This window comes from Salvelinus alpinus, chromosome 2 (assembly GCF_045679555.1).
Source record: "Salvelinus alpinus chromosome 2, SLU_Salpinus.1, whole genome shotgun sequence".
In the NCBI taxonomy this organism is placed as follows: domain Eukaryota; kingdom Metazoa; phylum Chordata; class Actinopteri; order Salmoniformes; family Salmonidae; genus Salvelinus; species Salvelinus alpinus.
Window position 1 is genome coordinate 46,646,250 of NC_092087.1, and position 26,963 is coordinate 46,673,212.

The 26,963-nt window shown below is 45.2% G+C and overlaps 1 protein-coding gene across 19 annotated transcripts in view; it reads right to left on the minus strand.

Annotated features, from left to right (window-relative positions):
- The window catches only part of LOC139563217 (neurofascin-like), a 156,354-nt gene that overhangs the window by 31,266 nt on the left and 98,125 nt on the right, over positions 1–26,963 (minus strand). For 15 of the 19 annotated variants that reach the window (XM_071381642.1, XM_071381671.1, XM_071381661.1 and 12 more), the window contains 21 exons: positions 23,558–23,663; positions 20,781–20,977; positions 20,474–20,596; positions 17,079–17,249; positions 15,950–16,000; positions 13,026–13,137; positions 12,624–12,805; positions 12,396–12,533; positions 12,087–12,230; positions 11,790–11,901; positions 10,361–10,527; positions 9,781–9,928; positions 8,844–8,968; positions 8,178–8,222; positions 6,889–6,990; positions 6,493–6,690; positions 2,799–2,869; positions 2,430–2,652; positions 2,174–2,289; positions 1,751–1,961; positions 1,419–1,541 (listed from right to left, as the gene is read on the minus strand). In XM_071381642.1, coding sequence (XP_071237743.1) covers positions 1,419–1,541; positions 1,751–1,961; positions 2,174–2,289; positions 2,430–2,652; positions 2,799–2,869; positions 6,493–6,690; positions 6,889–6,990; positions 8,178–8,222; positions 8,844–8,968; positions 9,781–9,928; positions 10,361–10,527; positions 11,790–11,901; positions 12,087–12,230; positions 12,396–12,533; positions 12,624–12,805; positions 13,026–13,137; positions 15,950–16,000; positions 17,079–17,249; positions 20,474–20,596; positions 20,781–20,977; positions 23,558–23,663 — 2,865 coding nt within the window. The remainder of the gene's footprint in view (positions 1–1,418; positions 1,542–1,750; positions 1,962–2,173; positions 2,290–2,429; positions 2,653–2,798; positions 2,870–6,492; positions 6,691–6,888; positions 6,991–8,177; positions 8,223–8,843; positions 8,969–9,780; positions 9,929–10,360; positions 10,528–11,789; positions 11,902–12,086; positions 12,231–12,395; positions 12,534–12,623; positions 12,806–13,025; positions 13,138–15,949; positions 16,001–17,078; positions 17,250–20,473; positions 20,597–20,780; positions 20,978–23,557; positions 23,664–26,963) is intronic. The other 4 variants (XM_071381691.1, XM_071381777.1, XM_071381701.1 and 1 more) reach the window with 3 other exon arrangements.

Sequence of the window (26,963 nt, forward strand, 5' to 3'; positions counted from 1 at the left end):
CCTTTAGCTCAGTGCGGATGTTGCCTGTAATCCATGGCTTCTGGTTGGGGTATGTACGTACAGTCACCGTGGGGACGACTTCATCAATGTACTTATTGATGAAGCCAGTGACTGATGTGGTGTACTCCTCAATGCCATTGGAAGAATCCCGGAACATATTCCAGTCTGTGCTAGCAAAACAGTTCTGTAGCATAGCATCTGCGTCACCTGACCACTTCTTTATTGACCGAGTCACTGGGTCACTGGGGTTTCCTGCTTAAATTTTTGCTTGTAAGCATGAATCAGGAAGATATAATTATGGTCAGATTTGCCAAATGGATGGCGAGGGAGAGCTTTGTATGCGTCTCTGTGTGTGGATTAAAGGTGGTCTAGAGTTTTATTTCCCTCTGGTTGCACATTTAACATGCTGTTAGAAATTAGGTAAACGGATTTAAGTTTCCCTGCAAAAGTCCCCGGCCACTAGGAGCGCCGCCTCTGGATGAGCGTTTTCCTGTTCGCTTATGGCCATATACAGCTCATTGAGTGCGGTCTTTGAGTGCGGTTTGTTGAGGTAAATAGACAGCTACGAAGAATATAGATTAAAACTATCTTGGTAAATAGTGTGGTCTACAGCTTATCATGAGATACTCTACCTTAGGCGAGCAAAACCTCGAGACTCCCTTACTATTAGATTTTGTGCTCCAGCTGTTGTTTACAAATATACACAGACCGTTACCCCTTGTCTTACCGGAGGCGGCTGTTCTATCTTGCCGGTGCAGTGTAAAACCCGCCAGCTGTATTTTATCCATTTGTCGTTCAGCCACGACACAGTGAAACATAAGATTTACAGTTTTTTATGTCCCGTCTATTTTGTTATCCAATGATTGTACGTTGGCTAATAGTGCTGATGGTAGAGGCAGATTTCCCACTCGCCTTCAGATCCTTACAAGGCACCCCGACATACATTCCTGATATCTGCGTCTCCTCCTCATGCGAAGCACAGGGTTTTGGGCATTTTAAATAAATCCTTTGCGCCCGACTCGTTAAAGAAAAAAACGATTCTTCCATGACGATGTGAGTAATCACTGTCCTGATATCTAGAAGCACTTTTCGGTCATACGAGACGGTGGTAGAAACATCATGTACAAAAACGTTACAAATAACGCGAAGAAACACACACAATAGCACAATTGGTAAGGAGACTGTCAAACGGCAGACATCTCCTCCGGCGCCATTATCTAGAGGAATTAGAAAGACCTTTCCGACCTTCTACCCAAAGTTCTTGTGCAGTGTATAATGCTGAACTGATAATGTGTCTGTCGTTTGACTGTGTAACTAACCAATCAGAAGTGCTCACCTTTCTGGTACTTGACTGGGTAGCCAATCAGAAGAGCTCACCTCTCTGTCTTTTGAATGTGTATCCAATCAGAAGGGCTCACCTGTCTGGAAGTTGAGTTTGTATCCAATCAGAATGCCGTTAGGCTCCAGGGGTTTGTCCCACTCCAGGTTGATAACATCTGTACTCCTCTGGATGATCTTAAAGAACTTAGGAGTTTCTGGCACTGCACACACAGGAGAGAGAGGGAAAGAGAGGGGGAATGGTAGAAATGAAGAGAGATGGAGGATGTTAGAATGACAGAGGGAAAGAGTGGGAGAGAGAAAGAGGGAGAGAGTTGGTAGGTGTAGGAGAGAGAGTGAGTTACAGTGTAAAAATAATTTGTCCAATGAACTGTATGATAGTTGGAGTTGTCCTTCTCTCTCCCTGTCTCACCTCCTTCCTTGGTACTGAACTCCACATGTTTGCAAGGCGGTCCCTCGTAGTGATTGTTGGCGACCACCATGTATATGCGGTAGGTGCTGTATGGCTGTAGGTCTGTCAGTATACCAGTAGGCTGGGCCACGGTACTGTAGAACCCTTTAGTCCTCTTCTCTTTATTCACACGCAGACCCTTCACAATGCTGCTCTCACGCCAGTAGTACACCTGAGAGAGACGGCCCACACACATTGTCATCACAGGGTGGTAGAAACACATGGTGTGTCTGTGTGTTTGTCTGTCTGTCTGTCTGTGCCCACGTGTGCCGTGTGTGTGTGTGTGTGTGTGTGTGTGTGTGTGTGTGTGTGTGTGTGTGTGTGTGTGTGTGTGTGTGTGTGTGTGTGTGTGTGTGTGTGCGCGCAGTGGGCTCCAGTTCTCACCCTGTACTCCTTGAACTCTCCCAATACAGTGCTGGGATCTACCGGGGTCCAGTGGACATTGACCTTGGTGCTGTCAATCTTAGACACTCGCAGGTCAGCGGGAGGGGCTGTGGGCTCTGGAAGAAGACACAGGTAGGAGATCATCAGCATGACGAGAGAGAAAGAAGAGAGAGAAGAGAGCAAACATGCTAGTTCCAAAAAGATGATAGTAAAGAAACGTTGCTTGATGTGTATGTAGGTTTGTGTGGGTACGTACTGTCCTCCCCAGAGTATCCTATGAAGATGTTGGACTCGCGTCCCAGTCCAAAGTCATTCACAGCCTGCAGTTTGATCTCATAGGGTACGTAGGTCTCTGTGTTGTGGACAATGTGCTTCGCCCCCACTGTAGTCACATTACTCCATTCCTCCCCCGTATCCTTCCGTCGCCACCACACCGAGTAGTGCAGGTTAGGGCCGTTTCGCTCTGTGTCCAACAAGGGCTGGAAAGCACAAAAAGACACACACATTAGTCTAGTTTTTACTGGCTGAAACAACCTTGCCATTGAGGGTATCATGGCTCCTCATGAAGGGTAAAGGGCGAAACCATGACATCAGTCCCTGCTATGACCCTCTTTCTCTCTCTCACCTCCCAGCTGATCTCCATGTTGTTCTTCTTGGTGCCCCAGCCTTTCAGGCCACTAGGGATAGCATCAGGAGCTGAAACACACAGGGACACAGAGGACAAATGTAATCTCTCTGGCTAAAAAACACTACCGTCAAAAGTTTTAGAACACCTACTCAATCAAGGGTTTTTCTTAATTTTTAACTATGAAATACCACATATGGAATATTGTAGTAACCAAAAAAGTGTTAAACAAATTCAATTCTATTTTGTATTTGAGATTCTTCAAATAGCCACCCTTTGCCTTGATGACAGCTTTGCACACTCTTGGTATTCTCTCAACCAGCTTCACCTGGAATGCTTTTCCAACAGTCTTGAAGGAGTTCCCATATATGCTGAGCACTTGTTGGCTGCTTTTCCTTCACTCTGCGGCCCAACTCATCCCAAACCATCTCAATTTGGTTGAGGTTGGGGATTGTGGAGGCCAGGTAATCTGATGCAGCACTCCATCACTCTCCTTCTTAGTCAAATAGCCCTTACACAGTCTGGAGGTGTGTTGGGTCATTGTCCTGTTAAAAAACAAATTATAGTCCCACTAAGCACAAACCAGATGGGATGGCGTATCGCTGCAGAGAATCTAGTGGTAGCAATGCTGCTTAAGTGTGCCTTGAATTCAAAATAAATCACAGACAGTGTCACCAGCAAAGCACTCCCACACCATAACACATCCTCCTCCATGCTTCACGGTGGGAACCACACATGCGGACATCATCCGTTCACCCACACCGTGTCTGTCAAAGACATGGCGGTTCGAACCAAAAATCTCAAATTTGGACTCATCAGACCAAAGGATAAGTTTCCACCGGTCTAATGTCAATTGCTCGTGTATTTCTTGCCCCAAGCAAGTATCTTCTTCTTATTGGTGTCCTTTAGTAGTGGTTTCTTTGCAGCAATTTGACCATGAAAGCCTGACTCACACAGTCTCCTCTGAACAGTTGATGTTGAGATGTGTCTGTTACTTGAACTCGGTGACACATTTATTTGGGCTGCAATTTCTGAGGCTGTTAACTCTAATGAATTTATCCTCTGCAGCAGAGGTAACTATGGGTCTTCCATTCCTGTGGCGGTCCTCATGAGAGCCAGTTTCATCATAGCGCTTCATGGTTTTTGCGACTGCACTTGAAGAAACTTTCAATGTTCTTGAAATGTTCCGTATTGACTGATGTTCATGTCTTAAAGTAATGATGGGCTGTCATTTCTCTTTGCTCATTTGAGCTGTTCTTGCCATAATATGGACTTGGTCTTTTACAAAATAGGGCTATACTTCTGTATACCCTCCTACCCTGTCACAACACAACAGATTGGCTAAAATGCATTAACTTCTTATGGCTGGGGGCAGTATTGAGTAGCTTGGATGAATAAGGTGCCCAGAGTAAACTGCCTGCTACTCAGGCTCAGAGGCTAAGATATGCATATTATTAGTAGATTTGGATAGAAAACACTCTGACATTTCTAAAACTGTTTGAATGATGTCTGTGAATATAACAGAACTCATATGGCAGGCAAAAACCTGAGAAAAAATCCAACTAGGAAGTGGGAAATCTGATGTTTGTAGGTTTGCCTATCCAATATACAGTGTCCATGGGGTCATATTGCACTTCCTATGGCTTCCACTAGATGTCAACAGTCTTTAGAACCTTGTTTGATGCTTCTACTGTTAAGGAGGGGGGAATGAGAGCTGATTGAGTCAGGGGTCTGGCAGAGTCCCACGAGCTCACTCAGGCGCGCCTCCGTGAGAGGTGGCAGCGTTCCTTTTCGTTTCTAAAGACAAAGGAATTCTCCGGTTGAAACATTATTGAAGATTTATGTTAAAAACATTCTAAAGATTGATTCTATACATCGAACTCTAATGCAATTTTTTGACTTTTCGTCTGGACTAAGTGTGCCTGCGCGTCGTGAATTTGGATTTTTGAACTAAACGCGCAAACAAAAAGGAGGTATTTGGACATAAATTATGGACTTTATAGAACAAAACAAACATTTATTGTGGAATTGGGATTCCTGGGAGTGCATTCTGATGAAGATCATCAAAGGTAAGTGAATATTTATAATGCTATTTCTGACTTCTGTTGACTCCACAACATGGCGGGTACCTGTGTGGCTTGTTTTTGTGTCTGAGCGCCGTACTCAGATTATTGCATGGTGTGTTTTTGCTGTAAAAAAATTTGAAATCTGACACAGCGGTTGCATTAGGGAGAAGTTTATGTAAAGTTCCATGTATAATACTTTTATCTTTTATCAATGTTTATTATGAGTATTTCTGTAAATTGATGTGGCTCTCTGCAAAATCACCGGATGTTTTGGAGGCAAAACATTACTGAACATAACGCGCCAATGTAAACTAAGATTTTTGGATATAAATATGAACTTTATCGAACAAAACATACATATATTGTGTAACATGAAGTCCTATGAGTGTCATCTGATGAAGATCATCAAAGGTTAGTGATTCATTTTATCTCTATTTCTGCTTTTTGTGACTCCTCTCTTTGGCTGGAAAAATGGCTGTGTTTATCTGTGACTAGGTACTGACCTAACATAATCAGATGGTGTGCTTTCGTCGTAAAGCATTTTTGAAATTGGAAACTGTGGTGGGATTAACAACAAGTTTATCTTTGGTGTGAAATACTTGTATGTTTGAGGAATTTTAATGATGAGATTTCTGTTGTTTGAATTTGGCGCCCTGCACTTTCACTGTCTGTTGTCAAGTCAATCCCGTTAACGGGATCTCAGCCATAAGAAGTTTTAAGAAGGAAAGAAAATCCACAAATTAACTTTTAAGAAGGCACAAATGTTAATTGAAACACATTCCATGTGACTACATCATGAAGCTGGTTGAGAATATGCCAAGAGTGTGCAAAGCTGTCATCAAGGCAAAGGGTGGCTTTTAAAGAATTTTAAATATAAAATATATTTTGATTTATTTAACACTTTTTTGGTTATGTTAGATTCTGGGTTAAACTTGGAACATTATTATGCTCAGAAGTACAGTATCTAAGGAGTGATAGAGACTGGTTTCACAGGATTGCTATAGGAGATACGGGTGGACATCTGTGGATTAGGCAAATGAGGGGTTGAGGTCAGGTCAGATCCCCTTAAGGGAGAAACAATGGTGTTATTACCCTATCACTTCGTCTTCCTGTCGAACCATAATAGATGTATGGATTGGAGAGAAGGAGGAGTGTCTAAATTGGAGCATATATACTTGTGGTGGTGGAAACATGTTTTGTCTGAATGCACCAGTATTGACCCTCTGGGAAGAAATAAACTTGGTTAAGCTTTCATAATGTCCGTTGAGTGTTTTACTCTGAGAATTAGAACCTAACAGTTACTACATGATTCCATATGTGTTATTTCATAGTTTTGATGTCTTCACTATTATTCTACAATGTAGAAAATAATAAAAATAAAGAAAAACCCTTGAATGAGTAGGTGTTCTAAAACTTTTGACCAGTAGTGTATATTTCACAGAACTCCTGAAAAAGACACCCCCACCTGCCCTCCCTTCACCCTCCCTCGTTCCCTCTATTATCCTCCTTGATAACCCACTAGTATTGTGGTGAGGATTGGCTGGAGAAAGATCTGGTCGAACATCCTCCTAAATTCCCTTATCCATACCCCCATCCATCCCCTCTCTCCCTCCCGGTGTCTGACTCACGGGCTCCGCTGGTCTGGTATCGTTGCGAGGGGAGGCTGGGGCGGCTCTGGCCCACAGAATTGACAGCGATGACTCTGAACTGGTAGTTGACAAAAGGAGAGAGCTCCAGGATGACAGAGTTGAAGTTTCCGGGATAACTAGAGTGGTTCTGCCACTTGCCCGACTCCCAACGGTCCTCCTCAAACTGAACCACGAACACTGCAGGGAAGAGGTGTGACAAGCCATGGAACGGTTGAATGTATGTATTGCGGTTACATTGGGAAGTAGTCTTGTGTGTGAGTGAGTGAGAGAGGTGTGCGTGCGTGTGTGCGTGCGTGCGTGCATGCGTGTGTGTGTCTGTGTATATATTTACGTGTGATGTTACTGTGTGTGAAGTGTGTGTGTGTGTGTATTTACGTGTGACGGGGCTGTTGTGATCATCTCCAGGTATCCAGGTGAGTCGTACGTTGCGTGCTTCAGGGTCAGACAGCTCCAAGTCCATGGGAGAGTCAGGACGGTCTACACACAGGAGGGCCATAGGGTTAGGTGGTACACATACACACACACACAACACATGCATTCAAGCAAACACACACTCATGCACAGACGCATATTGACACACACATACACACACACACACACACCAGCACGTGCACATGCATGCACAGACACACTCATACGCACACAGAGACGCATCCAAACACACTGACAGGCACACACACGTATAGTGCATTCGGAAAATATTTTCCACATTTTGTTACGTTACAGCCTTATTCTTAAATGGATTAAATCGTTTTTTTTCTACCATAAAGGCCTGATTGGTGGAGAGCTACAGAAATGGTTCTCCCAGCTCCACAGAGGAACTCTGGAGCTCTGTCAGAGTGGCCATCGGGTTCTTGGTCACCTCCCTGTTTGGTACCCTTCCCCAGATCTGTGCCTCGACACAATCTGTCTCGGAGCTCTACGGACAATTCCTTTGACCTCATGGCTTGGTTTTTGCTCTGACATGCACTGTCAACTGTGGGACCTTACATAGACAGGTGTGTGCCTTTCCAAATAATGTTTGAATGTTCGAATTTACCACAGGTAATCAATGGAAACAGGATTCACCTGAGCTTAATTTAATTTCGAGTCTAACAGCAAAGACTCTGAATACTTATGTAAATAAGATATTTCTGATTTATAACATTTGCTAACATTTCTAAAAAATGGTTTTCACTTTCTCATTATGGGGTATTGTGTGTAGATTGATTAGGAAAAGGTTTTATTTAATTCATTTTAGAACAAGGCTGTAACGTAACAAACTGTGAAAAAAGTCAAGATGTCTGAATACTTCCCAAATACACGCACACATACAGGTGCACAAACATACACCCTCTCAGCCAGGCATATTTATACTCATATCTCGTACACACTGCATTCATTCCTTTGGCATTAGGAAGCAATAGTCCAAACGAACCACTGTTATTCTTATTAGAGTGAAGAGAGAGCAAAAAAGTTTGAAATACTGAAAGAGAGAAAGAAAGCGAGAGAGAGAGAAAGAAAGCGAGAGAGAGATAGGGAAAGAGAAAGAGAAAGAGAGAGAAAAAGAGAAAGAGAAAGAGAAAGAGAGAGAGAGAGAGAGAGAGAGAGAGAGAGAGAGAGAGAGAGAGAGAGAGAGAGAGAGAGAGAGAGAGAGAGAAAGTAGAAAAGGCCACGGATGTTACCTGTAGGCAAGACACTAGACTGTGAGGGAGACAGGGAGGCGTCCTCTGTGAGGGGGGCAGGGGGGTAAAGGTCAGAGGTTAAAGGTTAGAGGTTAGTCAGAGCATTAGTACAGTGGAGGAAACCCATCCACTACAGTACTACAACTGGTGTAGGGTGAAGTTGCCCCTGGACGCTAATCTTGCGTCAGTTTAGCATTTTCCTGACTAGTGGTTAAGGATAGAATTGGAAGAGGGGAGACTGATCCTAGATCTGTATCTAGGGGAAACTTCACCCGGAAGCACTACAACTACACGACCAGGAAACATATGCAGTACGATCCACCACCAATGCTGACGACCTACAAACTATTAGTAGCAGGAGTCTGATAGAAGTCAATAATGAGAGTAAATTCAGTGACATAAAACAATTGAATGTATTATAGTGTTATCTATGCCGGGCTAACTACAACGTTAAGAAGATGTGGGTTGATGAGAAGATGATTTGTAGAATGGAAGTAGAACATTTTCAAATCCATGTTGAACAAATCCATGTCTGTTTATGTAGCTGGGTTTTGTAGGGCGAGAGAGAGTGTGTGTGTGTGTGTGTGTGTGTGTGTGTGTGTGTGTGTGTGTGTGTGTGTGTGTGTGTGTGTGTGTGTGTGTGTGTGTGTGTGTGTGTGTGTGTACCTAACACAGTAAGGCGTGCTGAGGCAGTGTCTTGGTCAATCTCTGTTTTAACAGTGCAGGTGTATGTTCCCTCATCTCCCTCATGGACATTGGGGATGGACAGAGAATCCTCATCCTTCTTAAACCTACAGTGCATAGACAAGGAAGGGAAAATATTACTGTACTTGAACTATTGGAAACAATTAACTATTACAGCCAATGATGCAGTGCTAACAAAATCACCAATTGTGGTCAATAAGGTATATCAAATCAAATCAAATGTATTTATATAGCCTTTCTTACATCAGCTGATATCTCAAAGTGCTGTACAGATACCCAGCCTAAAACCCCAAACAGCAAGCAATGCACGTGTAGAAGCACGGTGGCTAGGAAAAACTCCCTAGAAAGGCCAAAACCTAGGAAGAAACCTAGAGAGGAACCAGGCTATGAGGGGTGGCCAGTCCTCTTCTGGCTGTGCCGGGTGGAGATTATAACAGAACATGGCCAAGATGTTCAAATGTTCATAAATGACCAGCATGGTCAAATAATAATAATCACAGTAGTTGTCGAGGGTGCAACAAGTCAGAACCTCAGGAGTAAATGTCAGTTGGCTTTTCATAGCCGATCATTAAGAGTATCTCTACCGCTCCTGCTGTCTCTAGAGAGTTGAAAACAGCAGGTCTGGGACAGGTAGCACGCCCGGTGAACAGGTCAGGGTTCCATAGCCGCAGGCAGAACAGTTGAAACTGGAGCAGCAGTTAATATAATATAATAAGGCTCCCTAGTAAACGGCGTTTACTATAGTACTTATTACAATATTATTACAACATTATCACACTTTATTACACTTTAACTTTAGCTTACTTTTGATCAATAGTGTACAATTCATTACATATCACACAGGGGACAACAAAGTTACAGAAATCTGTTGATGTTTGTGTTTTGGGGTGTGTTTTACCTCGATACCGGAGAGAGGGGCTTGTCATCCTTCAGCCAGGTAACAGTGATGGGCAGGGTGAGGTCTGATTTGACCCGGCAGTCGAAACGAGCCATGGTGCCTCTGATGGCTGACTGGTGCTCTGGAGCCCTGACAATACGTGTCGGCTCTGAAACACACCCGGGAAACAACACACGCGCATGCATATCCGGGACAATAAGTGGGGATATAGGGAAGGCAATGTCATCCTTGTACCCTGACAAACACATTGTGGAATTTCCGATCAGCTGCAACTCAATAATATGAACAGTCGCTTTCTCATGATATGGGATGTTTTTAAGGCCACTTTCTTTTGAAATGGGATGAATGAGAATGACAAATGCACTGCTGAATATGAATGTCCAATGCGATCCTCTAAGTAATATTGTCTGCTCTGAGAAAGGAAAGGTCCGAGGTGTGATACAAATCTTCAGAGAGGATGGAAGATTCAATCCAATGGGTTGATAAGGCACTTAGAACTGTTTGGCGACAACACAGGGACTATTTGGCACCGAGGAAGGAGAAGGATGGTGTGCTGTGATGTGATTGGTTGCTCTCTAACCTTTGACCTCCAGGAGAACCTGGTTCTCCTCCTTGCCCAGGATGTTGCTGGCCACGCAGGTGTAGGTCCCCTGGTCCTCAGCCCGTGCACGCTTGATCTCTAGGGTCCCGTTGATGTAGACCCGATAGTGACCACCGTCCAGACCACTTCCTTGACCATTCTTAAACCTTTATGGACACACACACACAGAGGGGGAAAATACTCAGGGTAAGACACACTTTTTTTCAAGTAACAGAAACGGAACATGGAACAAAAGTGATCCATACTGTTCCCGGAACAGAACCATTATTTTAAAAGCATGGAAACCACAACAAAACGCAACAACACTCCTATGCAAAGCCCTCACTCTGTCACTCAGAAACTTATTCCAGCATCTGCCTGCAAGCTAAAAATCTTTGCCAGTGTGCGTGTGTGTTTAGGCTACCTGCCCCTCCCCCCTGAAAAGCGTAAGCTAATATACTGACATTAGAAGTGTGAAAAGATGGGAAGAGAGATGTTTTATTAGGTAGAGAAGAATGGATTCACTTGTTCAATGCTAGTTAAGATTAAGAACATTATAGGCCTAGTTATCACATTTAACATTGGATTTATTAACTCCAAAAAGAAAATAAGTGTTTTTAATTTGGGTGCAGCTTCTATGAAGGAACTTTAAATGTCCTTTGAGCTTGCTAGCTCAAGCTTGTTAGCTAGCTAGTTCAAGCTTGTTAGCTAGTGAGCTCAAACATGTTAGCTAGCTAAGTCAAAGGAAATTCAAAGTTCCTTCCTAGAAGCTGCTCCTGTCATAACAAGATGCCTAGCACTTCAAGCCTGTTCCTCAACACTCTCACTCTCTTCCCGCCTGTAAAATTTCAGTCACATCTTGCGGATAGGCTACTCTACTCTACACAAGTCAGTCATCTGCAGTCACAGCATAGTCTTACCTCTTTGTTGATTGATATCCATGAATTGTGTCCATTTTCTGTTGGTCTCTCCATCATCTATACAACTAGCTTGCCTGCTCTATCCGCACTGATTGATTAATTGAATGAGCTACAACTGTTGATTTCACAGGTTAAAAAAGGAACAGAAAGAAACAATATGAACCAGTACTTTTTGGGGGGTTCGAACCGGTTCAGAAGACTATTTTGCCGGTCGGAAGAGTGTAATGGAACCCCCCCAAAAATAGTGGTTCTGTTCAGAACAAAACAATTGGGGGAAAAAATTGGTTCCAACCCCTGACAGGCACATCCATACACGTACCCACACACACAACTTTGAAACTTTTTGCACTCATATCTCCTCAGGAGGTAAGGTATCTATTCTATCTAGGTCTTTCTTTCAATACTCACTAGTACTCACTAGTATATGCATTTTGTTTTGTGTGGACCACTGGAAGAGTAGCTGTTGCACTACAGCTAATGGAGAACCTAATAAAGTAAACCAAACTCACCAGCGTAGCTCAGGAAGTGGCGAGCCAAAATAGGGACAGTCCAGGAAGGTTCTGTTGTTCTCTATCACCTTTATCAGCTGGTTCTTAGGACCCAGCATTCTGGGGGCCATGTCTACAGAGAGAGAGGAAGAGAGAGAGAGACAGAGAAAGAGAGGGAGGAAGAGAGGGAGAGAGAAAAGGAGGGAGGAAGAGAGGGAGAGGAAGAGAGAGAGACATAATACATTTCCATATTTAGTACTATTTAATTATAGCTTCATTACTCATCATCATAACCATCATCACCACTCTCTTTCTTACCCAGTATGCTAACGAATGCATTGGCCAGCAAGTAACCATGGTCATTGGAGGCATTACACTGGTACACAGCGCTGCTGCCGATCTGAACGGAGCGGAACATGATGGTGTCACCTACCACCGATCTGCTAGGGTTGGGCAAGGAGCCTGGAAAAGGGGGAGAAAGGAGGAGAGAGAGAGAGAGACAGAGAAAGAGAGAGAATGTAAAATGTAAAAACAGGCTGGCTGTGGAAGCAGCTGGTTTGAGTTGGCTTATTTTGATAGTATTTCCATGGCTGATGAATGATGTTGAATGGGTTGTGAAGGACTCACTATCGCTCTCGATAGGCTCTCCGTTGACCAGCCACTGGATGTGAGGTTTGGGGTTTCCATTGGCCCGACACACCAGACGACCGTTCTCATCCGGCGCTAGCACCAGATTGGACGGCTGGTCCAGCCAATAGGGAGCCGCTGTTGGGTACAAGAGATGCCATTGGTCAGATGGTCAACACCCACCCGGACGCTCACATGCATGGCAACACACACCCCTCCCCTCCTTACCTTTAACCTGGACGTAGATGGAGTGTCGGATGCTTCCTATCTGATTGTTGGCCATACACATGTACTCCCCTGCATCCTCCTCTGACACACTGTCGATACGCAGAGTCTTATTGAAGTTGTCTAGTTTCACCTTCTGGTTCAGGTCTCCCCCCTTCTTAAACCACTTTATACTGGGAGTTGGACTGAGAGAGAGAGGGAGGGAGAGGGAAAGAGTGGGTGAAATGGGAGAGGGAATAGGGGGTGAGATGGGAGAGGGAATAGGGGGTGAGATGGGAGAGGGGGGAGTGAGATTGGGTGTTCTTTTTCCTGATAAAATATAGATTGTGTGTGTGTGTGTGTGTGTGTGTGTGTGTGTGTGTGTGCGTGCGTGCGTGCGTGCGTGCGCGTGTTTCCGCCACTCACACTCCGGAAGCGATACACTCCAGCTTTAGCTTTTCTCCTCTCATCACCATCCTCGAGCTGTCAGTCCCCGTGGGGGAGAGGAAGTTAGGGGTGGTCTCTGCTACCTTACGACCTGGGGACAGGAGAGGAAGGGGTTAACACACCCACACAATACATTCACCTCCATCTCAATTCTAATCAAACACAATCATTGGAGTTTATGTTTAATCCACGAGTCACTTCCGACACAGTAGGAGTACCAGCTCCTTATAACGACATGAGACAGAGCACAAACTAATCGGTTGATTATTTTCATGCTTCCATGCCCAGCGTCTCTGCCAAGCAAACGGATGAAACGGTTAATCTACATCCGTAGAATGTTCTCATCGTTATCTTTCAGTTGCCCCCCTTAGCTTTGGCTTGTTTTCCGGTTTGTTCCGTAGCCATATCACTCTGTTAGTTGTTCCTCCGTCTCTCACCCCCCCCGGAGGGCAGCCATTTAAACCAGAAAAGAAGAAACAACAGCATTGAACCCCCACGTTCAGTCCGCCAGAGAATCACAATTACGTGAACCGAGACCAGAGACTCGAAAATAAAAAAAGACTGACATCAAAACCAGTCCTGATGAAACACAGAGAAAATATATTGTTTCAAATTCCCTTTTCTTCTCTGCTTCGAAGGAAATCCTTTGATATAGTTAAAAGAGCATATATCGGGCCACTGAGTTCATATATTTCAGTGGTGTGCTTCATGTAACAACCCCAGCGCATGGCTTAAGCATTTAGCTGATGTTAAATCCCTTCAACGTTTGGATCCCTTCCAGAACCTTCTGAGCTCTGAGTCAGGTTCAGAGTTCGGTCATTAAGGGATTTATACTCTTAAAGATAATGTAGCAGAAATGTTGTGTGAGGCATGTTGTGTTTACACATAGATCGGTGGGAATAGTACCACACTTGTGGCTGTGAGCTGTTTCACTGCTTGTTGCGTTGCACTTCACCAAAATCCACCTCAGATCCATTTCAATTCATTAGAGATTTACTATATACGTATTATACTTACCCATCATCACAAAAATCATACGCATATAAATACAGCATTTCCTCAAACAGTAAACACATTAAAACATCTATGCCCAAAGTCAGTGTTACCAAACACTAAATACATTAGGTAGGGTAAGTTAGAAGGTTAGCCCACAGTAAACAGAATTAGCCTAAGAGTAACAGAGCTATAATGAACCAGGCACACGTTAGCTTCGTTCGTGATGCAGATCTGATCTGTATGGGATTAAAGCACGTGTTAGCAGTTAGCATCTCCAGAGCACTGAAAACAGAGATGTGCTATTGTTAGTGACACTTGGAGAGGAGAGAGAGGGTCTCCGGGATTAGTGCAGACAACTGGCAGAGGACATATGTACGCCATCACCGCGACAAGTGATATTATAGCCGTGGCAACGCGCGGCCATGGCAACGTGTAGCCAATGGCACCGCTTGAGCGGGATCCTCCCATGGTGCACTGCAACCCCCGAGGAAAACTAGACCTAGCCCCTAGGGATAAGCTTACTACAACTGTGCGTGTGCGTGAGCGCGTGTGCGCGTGTGTAAGAGACAGGTGGTACAGCTCCAACCCGCTCCCATCCTCGCTCTCTGTGTGTGTGTGTGTGTGAACACGAATATGTGCACATTTGCATTTGCAAGCTCATAACTATTAATGAACATATCATGAATACAGATGCTGTTTCTTGCATGCATGGTTTAGGATAATCCCTCTCTTATACCTCCGCCACACGACCGTCCCATAGAGGGTCACGGTGTCTGTCCCCATTTTGTTCCTATGAGAGTCGCCTCACAATGGTACACATGCCATCCCTCCCAGGCCTACTCCCTAGAGCCAGAGTAGTTAGAACATATGCCACTAGTTCCCCCTCTGGCTATATAGGCTGAATGTGGATTGGGCTTGGGTTAAGGGCTTTATGATAAGCGGTAGGAGAGGGGAAGAAGGGTCCAAAAAAGTGTGATGAGCGATTCCTTAGATACAGTGGTGGAGTGTGTGTGTTTGTGTGTGTATGTTCTTATTTTTATTTATTTTTATTTGACCTTTATTTAACTAGGCAAGTCAGTTAAGAACAAATTCTTATTTTCAATGACGGCCTAGGAACAGCGAGACCAGGAGGACGTCAGAGAACAGAGAGACCAAGAGGAGACCTTTTCTAATCATTTTTTTTGCAGTGCTAGCCTCTAGAGTACCACAGGGAGATTCTCCAAAGCTCTACTGTCACCACTGACTTAGTTTGGAGGGGCTCTAAAGCCAGGCTTGACATTGGTTGAGTTAAGGGACAAACTGGCCTATTGTCTGTACAGCTGCTGAGTTACCGCATATGCAATGAGTCAGCTGAAGAGAGAATTAGAGGTTATGCTCTGATAAAGGACCTTATGGGCAAATCAACACTGTTGTATTCTGGCAGTGAGAGGTCTTGGTCAGGGTGAGTGTCATTGAAAGCAGCAGGGTGGGTAATAAAACACCCCACACTTGAATTAAATTGAGTTTAGTATGGCTGAGCTGGCTGGTTATGAGGCCAGGGTTGAGGTTAAAGTCTGTGCTATAAAAAAAAAGCTATATCAGTCTGTGAAAAAGGTTTTTAACAGCATCCATTGAGGCTAGGCTGTTGTTGTTAGCTGTGTTAGCTAGCTATGTTGGTCGCATATCCATTGAGCTGACTGATTAGCATGCTACATGGCTAGCTGTGATGTTAAGACATCCATTGAGCTGAAGGGTTAACAGGCTAGGCTACACGGTGCTAGCTGTGTTGATAACGGAGTCATTTAACTGACTGGTTAGTATATGCAGGCTAGACTACGGGGGTAGAACGGTGTTATGAGAGTGACATGGTACTGCTGGGGGTGAAGAATGGGAGGAAAAGGAAGAGAGTGTGTCTGGACTAGACTCACCACCGTACGGGTCAGTGGAGTTGACAGAGGAAGTGTCATTATACGGCTCCTCTGAAAACACACACACACGGTAGTCAGCATGCAGAACACGCAAGCACACACACACACACACACACACACACACACACACACACACACACACACACACACACACACACACACACACACACACACACACACACACACACACACACATAACCTTTCCAGCTCTAAGAAAATCGTAGAAACTGATGAGCTGTTTTCTTCCCTGCTTCAGAAAAAGAGAGATGTCAACTTTAATGTCAACTGTGAAGAAAGCAGCTTCCAGGACACGTAGAAGACAATCACTGCTGGAAGTGAACACAGGCACAACAGCTCACACTGAGGAACAAAGGAGAATGTCCTGATGAAATAGTGTACATGTCATGGCATCAGGCCACCTGTAGATGGAGGCATCATATATCTCATATACACTGAATGTACAAAACATTGGGAACACCTTCCTAATATTGAATTGCACCCCCTTTTTGCCCTCAGAACAGTCTTAATTTGTCGGGCATGGACTCAACAAGGTATAGAAAGCTTTCCACAGGGATGCTGGCCCATGTTGACTCCAACTCTTCCCACAGTTGTGTCATGTTGGCTGGATGTCCTTTGTGTGGTGGACCATTCTTGATACACACGGGAAACTGTTGAGCATGAAAAACTACCATCAAAGGCCCTTAAATCTTTTGTCTTGCCCATTCACCTTCTGAATGGCACACATACACAATCCATGTCTCAATTGTCTCAAGGCTTAAAAATCCTTCTTTAACCTGTCTCCTCCCCTTCATCTACACTGATTGAAGTGGATTTAACAAGTGACATCAATAAGGGATCATAGCTTTCACCTGGTCAATCTACTCTCTACACTAAGTGTATAATATGAGGCACACTGGTTGACCAGGTAGCAAATGATCCCTTCTGAACAGAACAATAGACCATGGCTACATTCAAAGCGTATGTGTGTGTGTGGGTGCGTGGGCTCATGTGTGCACGCACGTGTGTGTGTGTGTGTGTGTGTGTGTGTGTGTGTGTGTGTGTGTGTGTGTGTGTGTGTGTGTGTGTGTGTGTGTGTGTGTGTGTGTGTGTGTGTGTGTAGCCTACTTACTGGTCTGCACTTTGAGTGTGAAGGGGTTCTTCTGCTGGATAGTGTGTGTGAAGAGGAATCGGGCGTTGCAGCTGTAGTCTGTGTGGGAGTCTTTAGCCAGCACATTAGAGAAATACAGGTCTCCATTCAGGCCCATGGACACACGCTTGTCCTGGGTTATAGGCATCATGGCTGTGGAGGGAGGGAGGGAGGGAGGGAGGGAGGGAGGGAGGGAAAGGAAGGAGAGAGAGAGAGAGACAGATACTAAATCATTTAGACTTCATGCCTCATAATCAACCATAACATGATCTAATTTCAGAGGCATCCACTGGACTGGCCAAGCTGAGTAGCCTGCATCTCATGTGAAATTGAAAAACTAAACCAAATAGACGTTACCCTCTAACTGTAACCTGGTCTCATTGGCTTGACCTTCTAACTAGTCTGACCCTGGCTGAGTGTACAGTCGTGGCCAAAAGTTTTGAGAATGACACAAATATCAATTTTCACAAAGTTTGCTGCTTCAGTGTCTTTAGATATTTTAGTCAGATGTTTCTATGGAATACTGAAGTGTAATTACAAGCATTTCAGAAGTGTCAAAGGCTTTTATTGACAATTACATGAAGTTGATGCAAAGAGTCAATATTTGCAGTGTTGACCCTTCTTTTTCAAGACCTCTGCAATCCGCCCTGGCATGCTGTCAATTAACTTCTGGGCCACATCCTGACTGATGGCAGCCCATTCTTGCATAATCAGTGCTTGGAGTTTGTCAGAATTTGTGGGCTTTTGTTTGTCCACCCGCCTCTTGAGGATTGACCACAAGTTATCAATGGGATTAAGGTCTGGAGAGTTTCCTGGCCATGGACCAAAATATCGATGTTTTGTTCCCCGAACCACTTAGTTATCACTTTTGCCTTATGGCAAGGTGATTCTAAGCACCACCCTCCTTTGAAGCTTCCAGTCTGTTCTTCGAACTCAATCAGCATGACAGAGTGATCTCCAGCCTTGTCCTCGTCAACACTCACACCTGTGTTAACGAGAGAATCACTGACATGATGTCAGCTGGTCCTTTTGTGGCAGTGGAAATGTTTTGGGGGGATTCAGTTCATTTGCATGGCAAAGAGGGTCTTTGCAATTAATTGCAAATCATCTGATCACTCTTCATAACATTCTGGAGTATATGCAAATTGACATCATACAAACTGAGACAGCAGACTTTGTAAAAATTCATATTTGTGTCATTCTCAAAACTTTTGGCCACGACTGTATGTAACGTGTAAGAGAGTACCATGTCTGTCCACTCTAGCAGTGGCTGGACACAGTGGCAGCCATGGTGCCAGCCATAGACAATATATCCTATCTAGGGTTCTATATCTATGGTGCCAGCTAGGTCAGCTCTAGTGTAGTGTGTGTCACCCTCTGGGGCTCTGTGTTAATGTTAACTCCTAACACACACAAGACGCTCCCGACAGATAATCACACACTCTGTAACTACAAAGAGCGAAACGGGACAATCTGGTTGTCATGACGATGCCCAAGGTCCAATCATAACCCAGCCAGTGGTCTAATGAAGTGGTGGTGTGCAATTGCGAATGGACAATGTGCTATAATAATATGATCACTGTATTTTCTAATCTACTGTAAGTATTCTGTTCATAGTGGCCCCATGGCTAATGCTCAGCATGTCTAATAAAGATTAAAACTGCTTCCCAAATGGCATGCTTTTCCCTACATAGTGCACTACTTTCGATCAGAGCCCTATGTGCCCTGGTCAAAAGTAGTGCATTATATAGGCATTAGGGTGCCATTTGGGACACAGACATACTGAACTGAACTGAATGGCTGAGGAGAGTATAGTGGACACCATTAGCTGTGAAGGACCTATTGAGTAAAATGGCTTCTGCCGTCTCTTGGGTTCTGCTCTCTCAGCTCTTTACCCAGCCGAGTCAGAGATTCACATGCATGCACAGACAGACACAGACATATTTTCAGTTGGTCAGCAGTAACACACACTGCTATAGAAGAGGACAGAGAGCGAGAGAGCGAGCAAGAGCAAGAGAGAGCGAGAGAGAGAGGACAGATTGAGAGTGAAATGTGTTAAAGGTTTCTAGACAGGAACAAGAGTGAGTGAGAGAATAAAAGAGCAAGTGGCCAAACAGAAGAGCTGAAAGGTCAAATGACCGTCACAGAGAGAGACAGACAGAGAGTCAGACAGAGAGAGAGACACTGTCAGAGAAAGACTATTTTAATTATGATAATATTGTACATTTCCAAAGTAAGCTTTGGCAATATGTACATTGTTACGTCATGCCAATAAAGCACATTTAATTGAATTGAGAGAGCGAGACCTGTTGCCACAAAAAAAGGGCAACCAGTTAATAACAAACACCATTGTAAATACAACCCATATCTATGTTGATTTATTTTCCATTTTGTACTTTATTATTTTTGAATGTTTGTGAGTGCAGTGTTTACTGTTCATTTTTATTGTTTATTTCACTTAGAGAGAGAGAGAGAGAGAGAGAGAGAGAGAGAGAGAGAGAGAGAGAGAGAGAGGAGTCAGAGTCAGATAGAGGGAGAGAGAGGAGGGGAGTCAGAGTCAGATAGAGGGAGAGAGAGGAGGGGAGTCAGAGTCAGATAGAGGGAGAGAGAGGAGGGGAGTCAGAGTCAGATAGAGGGAGAGAGAGGAGGGGAGTCAGAGTCAGATAGAGGGAGAGAGAGGAGGGGAGTCAGAGTCAGATAGAGGGAGAGAGAGGAGGGGAGTCAGAGTCAGATAGAGGGAGAGAGTCAGATAGAGGGAGAGAGGAGGGAGAGAGTCAGATAGAGGGAGAGAGAGAGAGAGGAGGGGAGTCAGAGTCAGATAGAGGGAGAGAGAGAGAGGAGGGGAGTCAGAGTCAGATAGAGGGAGAGAGTCAGATAGAGGGAGAGAGAGAGAGGAGGGGAGTCAGAGTCAGATAGAGGGAGAGAGAGAGAGGAGGGGAGTCAGAGTCAGATAGAGGGAGAGAGAGAGAGGAGGGGAGTCAGAGTCAGATAGAGGGAGAGAGAGAGAGGAGGGGAGTCAGATAGAGGGAGAGAGTCAGATAGGGGGAGAGAGAGAGAGGAGGGGAGTCAGAGTCAGATCAGAGTCAGATGAAAGGGGAGAGAGTCAGAGTCAGATGAAAGGGGAGAGAGACAGTCAGAGATAAAGAGAGAGAGAGAGAGAGAGAGAGACAGAGAGAAAGACATAGAGAAAAAGACAGACAGAGAGACATAGAGGGAGACAGTCAGAGACAGACAGACAGACAGAAAGACAGACAGACAGACAGACAGACAGACAGACAGACAGACAGACAGAGAGCCAGACAGAGAGCCAGACAGACAGACAGACAGACAGACAGACAGAGAGCCAGACAGACAGACAGACAGAGAGCAAGACTCACCACTGTCCATCCAGAAGGTGAGCGGAGGGGGCAGGCCAGGAGGAGGGTTACAGGCCAGGACCAGGGGAGATCCCTCACCCACTACCACTGGCTCCAACACCTCCTTAGGCCACAGAGGAGACTCTGACAGAGGGAGAGAGAGTTTTAGATACCTATTACAAGTCATATTCACTTGCTAACATTTCAGAATGTAGACTATAGTTTTTTTTTGTGTCCATGCAAATGTCTTTGTGTCTATCTATCTATGTGTGTGTGTGTTGGTGTGTGTGAGTGCATGTGTATGTGTGTATATAAACAGTCTCCTCACTGGACACTCGTAGTAGGATCTTGTTGGTCAGCGCCATTCCAAAGTCGTTGGAGGCAAAACACTGGTATTCTCCCTCGTAGTCCTCTGGCCTCCCTCCGCTCCGGAAGCTAATCTCCAGCGTTCCTGAGCGCTTCCGCATCGTCACCCGCGGATCCTTCCCCACGTTGAAGAACTTCCCGTTCCGTCGCCATGAGAACCTGAGACGCCATGGAAACCGAACAGAACACAACAACTGGGTCAATCCTAGAACTATAAAGCAGGATTAGTCAGTGATGTTAGAAACCTCTAAATTCTTCAGTAATTCGTCCTGGGCCCGTATTCGTGTAGTGTCTCAGATGAAGTGTCCCGGTACAGGATCAGGTCCCCTCTGTCCATGCAATGTTATGTATTATGATCTAAAAGACTAAACTATTCCTAGATCAGCACTCCTACTCTGAGAAGCTGGTCCAGGTCTGTTATGTCAAGCATTGTCTAATGCTTCTTTATCTCAACCACTAACGGGCAGTTGAGCAATTTGCACGGAACAGATTAAGGACTCCAGAATAAGGACTCCGAAAATAAAAAAGCACTTTCAAAGTGATTTGATAATGCTTTTAGGGAGCCAGGAGTAAAAGACTTAATCTGTGTCTGTGCAACCACACAAAAAAATTTGGGATTGAGAAGCGCTTCTGATTGGTTAATGAATGAATACAGCATGTGGTTACATAACTGCTAGGGCTGCTATGTTTACATTTACATTTAAGTCATTTAGCAGACGCTCTTATCCAGAGCGACTTACAAATTGGTGCATTCACCTTATGACATCCAGTGGAACGGCCACTTTACAATAGTGCATCTAAATCTTTTAAGGGGGGGGGGAGTGAGAAGGATTACTTTATCCTATCCTGTTGAAAGGGGATTACTGTCATATTTACTCAACATACAGTAGAGTAGACAGAGTCGATTCTAGTCCCATAGCTCTGTCTGTGGCAGACTGTAGGACCAGGGTCATAGAACCACAACTAGAGCAGGACAATGGGTGTATCTCTAGGAGGCTGTATGGGAGCCAACAGGACTGATTGGGACTGAATGAGTGAGCGATCCCTCTCTGAATGATTCATGAGCATGAATAGTAAACTGGCCGCATTATTCTAGCACAATGACTTTCCTAGGAAGGGAGAGAGGCGTGTGTGTGTGTGTGTGTGTGTGTGTGTGTGTGTGTGTGTGTGTGTGTGTGTGTGTGTGTGTGTGTGTGTGTGTGTGTGTGTGTGTGTGTGTGGACATGTTTAACTATTCTTGTGGGGACCAGAAGTCCAACTGGGGACATTTTATTAGTCCCCACAAGGTCAAATGCTATTTCTAGGGGGTTTAGGGTTAAGATTAGAGTTAGGGTTAGAATTATGTTAAGGGTTAGGGTTAGGAACTAGGGTTAGTTTTAGGGTTTGGGTTAGGAGCTATGGTTAAGTTTAGGGTTAAGGTTTTTGGGTCAAGGTTAGGGTTAGGGTTAAGGTTAGGGTAAGAGTACGGGTTAGGGTTAGGTTTAGAGTTAGGGGTTAGGGAAAATAGGATTTAGAATGGTGTGTGTGTGTGTGTGTGTGTGCATTTGTATGTGTGTGTATTGTGTGTTTGTTATGAGTGTGTGTTATGTAAACCCTCAATGTGCCTCGAAACAAACAAAAAGCACCCCTGAATGAGACAACTGTCCTCAGCTGGTCAGGGCCTGGTTACGCAACTTCACATGGGTGTGTGTGTGTGTGTGTGTGTAAGTGGGTCCGTATTAGCCCATCTGATGGCATGAGAGAGGAGGGGGAGTGAGGGGAGCAGGCAGGAGGTAGAATAATGGTTTAAAGGGGACACAGGCTGGCATATCAGGTTGACGCATAGGGGAGGGCAGTGTGGGTGCTGCTGGTTGAGTTGATGTGGGGCAGGAGGAGAAAGAGGAGGTGGTGGAGTGGGAGAAGGAGGGTGGGGGGAAGGCAACATAGTTCAGTGTGTTCCTATTAATTTGGCATGACCAGAGGTGGAGGGACAAGGGAGAGGAGTAGGCGAGGGGAGGAGTGGAGGCGAAGAGAGAGGAGGAAGCAAGGTGAAAGCACTTGTCAGGTCTGGATAGCAGGGCACTTGTCAGCTTGGGAATATGGGGGGTGGCTGGATGGCTGTCATGGGGTATGGGGTAGGGGCAGGTGTGGGTGGAGTGCAGGAGATGGGTTTGGGATGCTGACAAGGTTCAGGTGGGGGTTGGAATAGGGTCGAAGGTGGAGGGTAGGGGGTGAAATGGGGTGCAGGATGGCACACTGGCAGAGCAGTGGTGACCTATACATGCTCAAACTAATGACTGTCACCCTGTATAACTGTCACCGTCAGAGAGAGAGAGAGAGAGAGAAAGGCCCTGGTAAGGTAACAGTAGGGCAGATCGAGACGGGGGGTTGAGAGAAGTGAGACAAGATATAACAGGGAGAAAAAAAAGAGTGAATATGAGAGCGAGAAAGAATGAGAGAGAGAACAAGTGGAAACACCCAGCTCCAGCAGGGTAAAAACGGAGGGGTAGAGTGTGAGATAACGACAGAGTAGGAAAGTATGCAGGATGGAGAGAGAACAAAACAAGCACAAACAAAAAGACAAAAGAATAATCAGAGAACGAGAGAGAGAGATTGAGCGAGAGAGAAAGCGGGCGAGAGGGTGCGGGAAATGAGAGACGACAAGCTGAGTGGGCGAGGGAGGGATGAGAGAAGCGATAGATGACGGATGGACAGAGAGAAGGACGGAGGGATGAGAGGAGGTCTTTGTGTGTAACTCACGTTGGCACGGGGTTCCCCTTGGCCTCACACTCAATGATGATGTTATCTCTGGGATCAACAATGTAGTCCTTCAATGACTGTTTCATAATGGTGGGAGGCTGCTTCACTGGAGAGAGAGCGAAACAATGGAGAGAGAGAGAATGTACCGAGAGAGAGAGAGAGAAAGAGAGAGACAAAGGACAGAGAGAGAGCGAGAGAGAGAGAGAATGTTCATAACCTCTAACTTACCTCTAGACCTAGTAGGCATGTACTGTACATTTAAATATAAAACATGAACAAGTATAGGAAGCATTCTTCGACCCTGCTGCTGGAGGGCTGCAGTGTGTGTGCCTGTGTGTGTGTGTGTGTGCAGGCTTTTGTTCTAACGGAGAACTACACTGCTCAAAAAAATAAAGGGAACACTTAAACAACACAATGTAACTCCAAGTCAATCACACTTCTGTGAAATCAAACTGTCCACTTAGGAAGCAACACTGATTGACAATACATTTCACATGCTGTTGTGCAAATGGAATAGACAAAAGGTGGAAATTATAGGCAATTAGCAAGACACCCCCAAAAAAGGAGTGATTCTGCAGGTGGTGACCACAGACCACTTCTCAGTTCCTATGCTTCCTGGCTGATGTTTTGGTCACTTTTGAATGCTGGCGGTGCTCTCACTCTAGTGGTATCATGAGACGGAGTCTACAACCCACACAAGTGGCTCAGGTAGTGCAGTTCATCCAGGATAGCACATCAATGCGAGCTGTGGCAAAAAGGTTTGCTGTGTCTGTCAGCGTAGTGTCCAGAGCATGGAGGCGCTACCAGGAGACAGGCCAGTACATCAGGAGACGTGGAGGAGGCCGTAGGAGGGCAACAACCCAGCAGCAGGACCGCTACCTCCGCCTTTGTGCAAGGAGGTGCACTGCCAGAGCCCTGCAAAATGACCTCCAGCAGGCCACAAATGTGCATGTGTCAGCATATGATCTCACAAGGGGTCTGAGGATCTCATCTCGGTACCTAATGGCAGTCAGGCTACCTCTGGCGAGCACATGGAGGGCTGTGCGGCCCCACAAAGAAATGCCACCCCACACCATGACTGACCCATCGCCAAACCGGTCATGCTGGAGGATGTTGCAGGCAGCAGAACGTTCTCCACGGCGTCTCCAGACTCTGTCACGTCTGTCACATGTGCTCATGTGCTCAGTGTGAACCTGCTATCATCTGTGAAGAGCACAGTGCGCCAGTGGCGAATTTGCAAATCTTGGTGTTCTCTGGCAAATGCCAAACGTCCTGCACGGTGTTGGGCTGTAAGCACAACCCCCACCTGTGGACGTCGGGCCCTCATACCACCCTCATGGAGTCTGTTTCTGACCGTTTGAGCAGACACATGCACATTTGTGGCCTGCTGGAGGTCATTTTGCAGGGCGCTGGCAGTGCACCTCCTTGCACAAAGGCGGAGGTAGCGGTCCTGCTTCTGGGTTGTTGCCCTCCTACGGCCTCCTCCACGTCTCCTGATGTACTGGCCTGTCTCCTGGTAGCGCCTCCATGCTCTGGACACTACGCTGACAGACACAGCAAACCTTTTTGCCACAGCTCGCATTGATGTGCCATCCTGGATGAACTGCAGTACCTGAGCCACTTGTGTGGGTTGTAGACTCCGTCTCATGCTACCACTAGAGTGAGAGCACCGCCAGCATTCAAAAGTGACCAAAACATCAGCCAGGAAGCATAGGAACTGAGAAGTGGTCTGTGGTCACCACCTGCAGAATCACTCCTTTTTTGGGGGTGTCTTGCTAATTGCCTATAATTTCCACCTTTTGTCTATTCCATTTGCACAACAGCAGGTGAAATGTATTGTCAATCAGTGTTGCTTCCTAAGTGGACAGTTTGATTTCACAGAAGTGTGATTGACTTGGAGTTACATTGTGTTGTTTAAGTGTTCCCTTTATTTTTTTGAGCAGTGTATAACACACCTGGTTCACCTCATGAACTAAACAGTAAGACCTTGATGAGCTGAATCAGGTGGGTCAGTTTAGTGTTAGGAGATAAAAGACATTGCACCAGACAATACACATCACCAGACATCACCCAACCCCCCTCCCAGCACACTCACACACACACTGTGGCTATCTCCAGGAGGAGTGAAGGAAGAAAGGAGAGCATTAGGCTACGGTGTAGATGAGTTGGTTCCATTGACTCTGTGTATTCTCCTCTCCCTCTAGCCTTAACACAGCTGTGCTCACTCTTCTATGCACATTTAATTTCCCACTTAAGCCAGATGATTCCCCACTGTTTCTCTGCCCTGCTCCACTTCTAGATCACTGAGCGCTCGGGGCTCATTCTGCTCCTTCTGCCTCAGCACTGACACGACACAGCAATCAGGCCCAGCCTCAAAGAAAACGGTTTGCGCCGTCCCGCCGTACAAAATAGCCTCAGTCAAAAGGAAAGCACGCTTGCCAAGATGTGCCAAGCTGGGAGAGAGGAATGACCGTGTGTGTGCATTTGTGAGTTCCATAAATCTTGTCCAGAGTAACCGTAGTCTTAAAGGGAATATCCCAAGTCTGACGGAAGTTCCCTTGCCAAGATAGAGAATCTTCTGTTCGAGGGAAAGAGCGAGGGGATTTCATCGCTCATTACTATTCTCTCTATGTCCTCAGTTTGGTGTTGCCGGCAGTTACCCAACTGTTGTTAAGCACTACTTTAAGAACAGAAAATATATATAGAATATATATGTATAGAATAGGTAACAACTGTAGTCATCCACCCGTTTGTGTTTCCAGGGTTTAAAGCAACAAACAACAAAAACACGACTGAAACTTAAATCGATCTCAGATTGATTGTCTGGGGCCAAGTTAACCTCCCCTTTCATGTAAGAAAGACATGACAATGGCTTTTAGTGAAAGAGGATCATTTAGCACATTTTAAACTGCGAGTTTGACCAATTCCAGTCCCCTTGTGGGGGGGGGGGGGGGGGCAAGACCTAGTTTGGGAAACCCTTGACCCACACACACACATACACACAAAACACACACACACAAAACACACACACACACCTAGCATATTTTGCTGCCAAACTGTTTCTGATTGTTATTATTTCTCCTGCTACCAGTCACTTTCTCCTTATCCCTGCCTACATGTACAGTGCATTCGGAAAGTATTCAGACCCCTTCACCTTTTCCACATTTTGTTACGTTACAGCCTTAATCTAAAATGGATTAAAAAAAATCCTCATCAATGTACACGCAATAGCCCGTAATGAAAAAGTGAAAACAGGTTTTTAGAATTTTTTGCAAATTCATTAAAAATAAATAAAACGGAACCTTATTTACATAAGTATTCAGACCCTTTGCTATGAGATTCGAAATTGAGCTGAGGTGCATCATGTTTCCATTGATCATCCTTAAGATGTTTCTACAACTTGATT